Source organism: Erinaceus europaeus, chromosome 8, assembly GCF_950295315.1.
Source record: "Erinaceus europaeus chromosome 8, mEriEur2.1, whole genome shotgun sequence".
Lineage (NCBI taxonomy): Eukaryota > Metazoa > Chordata > Mammalia > Eulipotyphla > Erinaceidae > Erinaceus > Erinaceus europaeus.
The window spans coordinates 116,425,063-116,432,714 of record NC_080169.1 but is presented as its reverse complement, the minus strand read 5'-3'; the positions used below and the strand labels follow the sequence as shown (position 1 = coordinate 116,432,714).

The 7,652-nt window shown below is 37.0% G+C and overlaps 1 protein-coding gene across 1 annotated transcript; it reads right to left on the bottom strand.

The window, feature by feature from the left end:
* Nucleotides 1-253: 253 nt before the first annotated feature.
* LOC103112900 (olfactory receptor 2A2-like) lies at nt 254-1,186 on the bottom strand. The gene has a single exon (XM_016187810.2). It carries the CDS (start codon nt 1,184-1,186, stop codon nt 254-256), a length of 933 nt encoding a protein of 310 aa, XP_016043296.2.
* Between the last annotated feature and the right edge of the window lie 6,466 nt (nt 1,187-7,652).

Here is a 7,652-nt window from a genome sequence, read left to right as displayed (position 1 = left end):
TAGGAAGGGAGTGGGGGTTCAAACCCAGATGCTTGGGAATGTGTGTGCTTAACTGAGTGTGCCACCACACAGCCCCTGAAGATATGCTTTTCCATGAACATTTGCACTATTTTTTGAGCTAAACATTGGGAAGATCACATTTTTATATTAAGCCTGATTTGGAATTTTTTTCTGAAAGTTTGTTTCAGCAAACTGCTTATCTGAAAAGAAAGTGTCCCATGAAGCAATGCTCGTCCAACCTCCACCATTCTCTCTAGGAGGACCACTTCCTCTGTAGCACTCTACACAGAGCGCTCTTCACCTGAGCATTCCTCAAGCTGTAGATGAGAGGGTTCAGCACTGGATTGAAGAGACTGTGAAAGAGGGATAGTATTTTCTCCTGTTCTTCTCTTTGATCAGAATCCGGGACCATGTAAACCACCATGGCTATGCCGAAGAAGAGCCCAACTACACAGAGATGGGAGGAGCAGGTAGAGAAGGCCTTGACCCGACCCTCCTTGGATTGGATCTTGAGGATGGCCCAGAGAATGCGTGCATAGGACAGCAGCATTAAACAGATGGGTACAATTAAGACAATGACACAGGCAGCAAGGATGACCACTTGGTTGATCCAGGTGTCAGCACAGGCCAGTTTGAGGACAGCCAGAATTTCACAGAAGAGGTGGTTTACCTTCTGGGGCCCACAGAAAGGCAGCCTGAGAAGGAGCATTGCATGTACCAGAGACAGAATAAATCCACATGACCAGGAAGCAGCAGCCAGGACAGTGCAAACCTTCCAGCTCATGATGACATTGTACTGAAGAGGGTGGCAGATGGCCACAAACCTATCGTAGGACATTGAGACCAAAATCTGGCACTCTGTACCAGCAAAGCCTAAATAGAAAAATGTCTGCATTATGCATGGAACAAAAGAGATGGTTTTAGTCTGATTCACTAGGTTTGCCAACATCTTAGGGACATTGTTGGAGGCATAGGACATGTCAATGATGGCCAGGTGAGAGAGAAAGAAGTACATGGGGGTGTGAAGTCTTGGGTCCAGATAGATGAGTCCCAAGATCATGCCATTTGCCAACAGACTTAAAATATATAGGAAGGAAAAGACCCAGAAGAAGAACACCTCCATCTCTGCATTAAGTTTCAATCCCACAAGGATGAATTCTATGACCCATGAGTGGTTGCTTCCCATGCCTTTAAGACACTGAAGTGCTAAATAAAGGTAAGACCTGGGAAATGAATGAAAAACTGTTACTTGTCTCAAATAAGCTCAGAGAAAGCTCATTTTATTAAACAAATGCTTTTATTTCCTGAACGGGAAAAGAGTCAAGTACAAGTACATGTAATTGCTATATCTCTCTAACCAGATTTATTAAATTTTAAAACGTCTTTGGGACTTTTTCCTTTTACTCTCTATATGTTTTCTGATTTATTTGTAGACACGTTGTGCTAATTGACCTATAAATTTCTTATTTTATTTATCAAGGGTAGAGACATTCATTACCCTGATAAAGTTATCAAAACCAGTGAATTTTGTGCTGATGCATTTCTTTAATCTGTACATTTCTCTCCATGTTCAGTCCCTACCCAGAACCCAGTACAATACTGAGTACTATATTTGATGCCATTAATCTGTCCCCTCAGTTTTTTTATGCCTTTCACAACACTGCTATTTTTTGGAGCATACAGAAAAGTTTGATTGTGGTATATATCTCAAAATTTGGAACGCATGAAAAGCCTTAGATTTGATTCAGCTTGCTCACTTTCTGCAAAAAAACAACAAGTGATCGTAGCATATTATGTGAATATGAACATGATGTTAATTTATTCCTTTATTGATAATAATTACTGGCATCTCTTAAAAATGGCACCCCTATTAAAATCATAACTGTTTAACATAATGAAAATTTAATGTAATCTATTCTATGTAACATATATGTTCATGTTCTGCATAAATCTTTTGAACACTATTTCAATCAGTCTATCATTACCTTGGCTAGCTCAATAGTACTGATTACCATAAAAAGCAGTGTTCAAACGCCTTCAATGGTTTATACTCACCTATTGTAGATTTTTCTTAACTGTCATCATCATCTATGTTTCTATGTCTATCATTTCTCACTTTCATCTATAAAAACTCAGGAGTTTTTATTAAAAGAATTTTAATGCTAATATTATTAGTCACACTTATTGTTCATAGTGCTGGCACTGAGCCCTAGCAATAATCCTGGTGGCAATCAAAACAATAAATAAATAAACAAGCAAACAAAAATAAATATTAAGAAGCAAGAGGCTGGTTGTAGTACACTTGTCAAAGCTCAAACATTACCGGGACCAAGGACTTGGGTTCAATCTCCCAGTCTCCACCTGCAGGAGGGAACCTTCATAAGTGGTGAAGCAGGGCTCTCTCTTTATCTCTTCCTTCCTCTCAGTAGTATCTAAGAAGCATAAATAAATGTATATATTTAAATATATACATTTAAATAGAAAGCTAAAGGAAAAATTAAGAAGTTAAACCCTGAAGACTCCTCTTAGAGGAAACTACCCAATAATAACAGAGCATCTGGTAACAGTTAGGATATTTTTATCCCATGTTCTATTTTCTTCTTCCCCTTCCTCTTCTCCTTATTTTTGGGTAGGACAGAGAGAAATCGAGAGAGGATGGGAAGACAGAGAGGGAGAGTGAAAGATAAACACTTGCAGACCTGTTTACCACCTGTGAATAGCATCTATAGTTAACAGACTATATACTATAAATTAAAAGGATGGGAAGATTTTTACCTAAATATAAAATAAAAGTCATCATTTTCTTTTTTTAAAAATTTTTTATTTAAGAAAGGATTAATGAACAAAAACATAAGGTAGGAGGGGTACAACTCCACACAATTCCCACCACCCAATCCCCATAAACCCCCCTCCCATGATAGCATCATTTTCATATAACAGATACTATAAATGTTATATAGTTATAAGGCCATTTTATCACATCAGCCTATAGTAAAATTTCAATAGAGCAAACAAATATTCTCAGATGGTAATACTTTAAAACTTTTTCCTTTTATGTTTTTCATCAGAACAGAGGTCTCACATGTGCAATATTTCACCATTCTTGGATCAAGTTTTTCACTAGATGGAGAGATAGAGAAAAAGAGAGAGAGAGAGAGAGAGAGAGGGGAAGAGAAAGAAGAAGAACGAGGAGGAGGAAGAGGAGGAGGAAGATGAGGAGGAGGAAGATGAGAGAGAATGTGAGAAAATAAAACTGGAGCTTTGTCCAGTGAAGTGGTACTTTCATGTGGTAGCAAAGTTCAAATTTGGGTCAGGAACTATACCATAATCAGGGTCCCCAGTCTCCCTGTTTAAACTCTTATTAAAACTATAGGATATATATACAGATATAATAGTAATAGTTTACATCAGTTGCCCAAAAACTAGTATAGTTTTAAGTAAACAGGTATGTGGTAATGTTTGCTAAATCATTATGCATAACCATTATGCTATATACTTTTCCCAACAACTAGTATAGTTTTAAGTAAACAGGTATGTGGTAATGTTTGTTAAATTGTTTTTACTTTTAATACAGGAAAAGTATATTCTAATTACCTGCTAATAGCTATTTTTGACTAGCAAAGAATGATTTATATTTTATTGCAAAACATACAGTTAGAATACAATGTCTGGGAAATAAAATATAAAAAGTATCTTACTGATATTTTTACTTATGTAAATATAATTATGTTGCAGAGGCTTATTTGTGAATAAACACTGTGACATTGATAATTTTCTACAGCTAATAAATATTACTGAACTATGTAAATTGGGAGATAGTAACAGCAGAATTGGAAAAATTTACTGAGTCAGTTGTGCAAAAGAATCAGTGCTTGAAATACATTTAATCTCCAAACATAAAAGGTCATTAATAATAATATGAAGATAATTTAACCTAGTAACATATACCAGGAAAGTTCACTATTGACTTTTGAGTCAATATCTGAATTAATAAATAAATTAATATCTGAATTAATAAATTTATGTATTTCATTTTATGATTGCCACCACTTTTGTAAACATATGCAATATCAAAATATAAATTTAAGATAATTAAAATTCTTAAGAATACACAAAAACAAAATAGACAAGAAAATATTCCAGAAGTGATAGCTAAATGTCATTTTATCCTTAGAATAAATTCAAAGTAGAAGCTCAGGTTTTGCAGGGAAGGCTTGAACAAATTTCTATCTGGCAGTTTGGTAATCTAGATCGCAGCTCTCTTTATGAAATTTTATTCTATTTTTCCGACATCTATCAGGAGTGTTGGTATTCATTCTATCTTATATTGTGATAGGAAAGATATTTGTATATAAAGTTCAGTTGTTTCAAATCTGTTAGTCATCACATGACAGTAAGAAGATAATCTGGGATAGTTTCAATGTCAAATTTACATCTTACACTGCTTAAGCAAAGAAGAGAAGATTGTCATGATTGCTATTCAAACGTTCTTTTCCATTGAAGGAGTTTTTCCTGAATACCAATGTCTTCATCTAGACTAGATAATATATAAATTAATTTGACTGTTTCAGAGCCCAACACAGAGCACTATATGCTGGATATAGTGCTTCTCATTCTCTGAGATATTCATTAAAGAGACATGTAGGCCAGCTCTAACCACCATTACCCAAATAGGCATTTTCTCATGGAAGTCTAAGTTACCTAGAATTAGCTCCACAGAGGTGAGGAGTGTATCTCTGAACTGTATGTAGTAACAGTCTTCCTTTGCAGTCGTTGGAGAACTAAGACCCAGATAGAGGAGTCTTTGAGTCAGATGTATTAAAAAAAATTCTGTTGAGAATTAAAATTCCCAGAAGGATCACATAAGATAACACACCTATTTATCATCTCCCTAAGGGGGGGGGGAGTCAGTTCTCTGACTGTTCTCTGAGAAGGAGAAATGGCATTGTGTCTGATTATCCTTGGAAGAATGACTCTAGGGAATTGACAGGGCTAATATTAACATTACTTTTTCTCTACAAACTTTTGGAATCTCATGGGTTATATACTAGAGACAAATATCATGAACCACAGTAATCCAACTCAAAAAATATACACATTAGCTTTTTGAACTGTTGATTCTCTATGATTCCCTTGAAAGTAGGTAAGAAAGAGGCAGGGGGGTTAGATGATGGAGAGTCTGTCATAACAACCCTAAGAAGCAACAGATTCCCTGCAGAAGGAATTGACAGAAGCTGAGGAAGAAAAATCGTAACTGAAGCAGCAATTACTGAGCCTTAAGTTTCAAGTGTTTGATAACATCTTTCAGATGCTCAATATAGACCACATGGTCTAATCCAGTCATTGTCATACAAATTTGATCTCACACCGCTAACTACCAACTTGCTATAGAGAGGCTTCACTTTATGAATCAAGTCAATTTGGATGCAATTACACTGAAGTTTATTTATTTTTTTAAAAAATTTAATATTTATTTATTTATTCCATTTTGTTACCCATGTTGTTTTATTGTTGTTGTAGTTGTGATTGTTGCTATTATTGATGTCATCATCGCTGGATAGGACAGAGAGAAATGGAGAGAGGAAGGGAAGACAGAGAGGGGGAGAAGAAAGACACCTGCAGACCTGCCTCACCACCTGTGAAGCGACTCCCCTGTAAGTAGGGAGCTGGGGGCTTAAACCGGGATCCTTATGCTCGTCCTTGTGCTTTGTGCCACCTGTGCTTAACCCGACTCTCAATGAAGTTTATCATATGTGTGTGTGTGGGGGGGGGTGGTCCAGATTACAGCAACACAAGCATAGAATTTAATTAGCAGTAAATAGTGAAAAGAGGGTACAATAACTGTTAAAGAAGTTTGAAAGTCAGAACAGCTGATGAAGCACAGTGGACTGCCAGAGAGCTCCTTTGTTGCTGTTCATTAGCAGAGAGTATAGGTTTATTCTCCTAGTACAGGATACCTGGTGATTTTTACTGGACACAGATAAAATGTAGAAGATAAAGAATAGGATAGTTTCCAGTGGAGGGGATGGGATATGGAACTCTGGTGGTGGGAAATGTGTGGAATCTTACCCCTTTTGTCCTATGATTTTGTCAATATTTTCTATTTTTTATTTTATAAATATGTTAAATTTAAAAAATGTAGAAGCACTAATATTTTCTTTTGAACTTATTTTTATATTTATTTATATGATAGAGACAGAGAGAAATTGAGAGGGGAAGAGGAAATAGATAGGGAGGCAGACAAAAAGACACCTGCAGCACTGCTTCACCACTCGTGAAGCTTTCCTCCTACAGCTGGGGACCAGGGGCTTGAACCTGTGTTCTTGCACACTGTAATGTGTACATTCAATCAATTGTGCCACTGCCTGGCCCTTAGGAGCAAAAATATCTAACTTCGTACTGCTAAGTCTAACATTTAATTTAAAAAATTCAAAATATAACTACTTTTTGTTTTACAAACCTGTTTTCATGAAAATACTTTCTTGATATTAACATATAGTGGAAACATTTCTAAATAGACAAATAAAACACACACGACAAATAGAACATATATCACCAACTATAATAATAATAATTTTTGAGGACCAAAAGGCAGACTCCAGTGATGATTAATGTTCAGTCTGGGGGGTTAGGGTCCTCATAAATACACAGGTATTTATAAGGTTCTGTCTTGGTCCAGTCAAAGTCAAAAGTATATTCAACAATTTGTTTGGCTTTATATGTTAACTCTCTTTTCAGCCACCAGGTTCCAGATGCTAGCATGATGCCGACCAGACTTCCCTGGACAGATGGCCCCACCAATGTGTCCTAGAGCTCCGCTTCTCCTTAGCCCTAACTTACTAGGGAAAGAGAGAGGCAGGCTGGGAGTATGGATCAACCAGTCAACACCCATGTTCAGTGGGGAAGCAATTACAGAAGCCAGACCTTCCACCTTCTGCATCCCACAATGACCTTGGGTCCATACTCCCAGAGGGATAAAGACTAGGAAGGGAGGGGATGGGATACGGAGTTCTGTTGGTGGGAATTGTGTGGAGTTTTGCCCCTCTTATCCTATGGTTTTGTTAATGTCTCCTTATTAAATAAATAAATAAAAAAGAAAAAAATGTCATAAGTACATCTGTTCCAGCGGAGAGGTTGTCAGATAATCCAGTATACTGTTTTCTGCCAACTTATTTATTTATTTATAGTCTCTTTAATGCTTAATCCCAGACTCAGCTTGAGAAAGAAGAAAGGGGTACACAGTTGTGAATATTTGATTACAGGAGATACGGCTACAATCTCTTGATTAAAGAGAGTCGCTAATTCTGGCAACCACAACTACAGCCCTGGTTTGGGAGCAAATACAGAAAGAGAATGTGGGAAAGAGCTGTACAGTGGCAGGTGAAAATCTCTGACTGAGGCTCCTGTGGCTATATGTGAGGATAATATCATCCTTTTCCTTACATGGCATCATCTTCTGAAACACTGGAGCCTTGGCGGGTTCAGATGTTCCCAATTTGTGGCAAGGGATGACCCCATTACAGCATGAACTAAAGTTTCAGTATTTAAACAGCACTGTGCCCAAGTAAGAGTCTTTCTTCTGTGAGTGGAGATGGGTCAGAAGTGCTCTCCCACTTTTCTGCCTCATTCACACAGAACTTCGGCTCAGTAGG

Excerpts from the sequence above, each read along its gene's own strand:
- LOC103112900 (XM_016187810.2), bottom strand. The coding sequence starts at position 1,186 with ATGGGAAGCAACCACTCATGGGTCATAGAATTCATCCTTGTGGGATTG.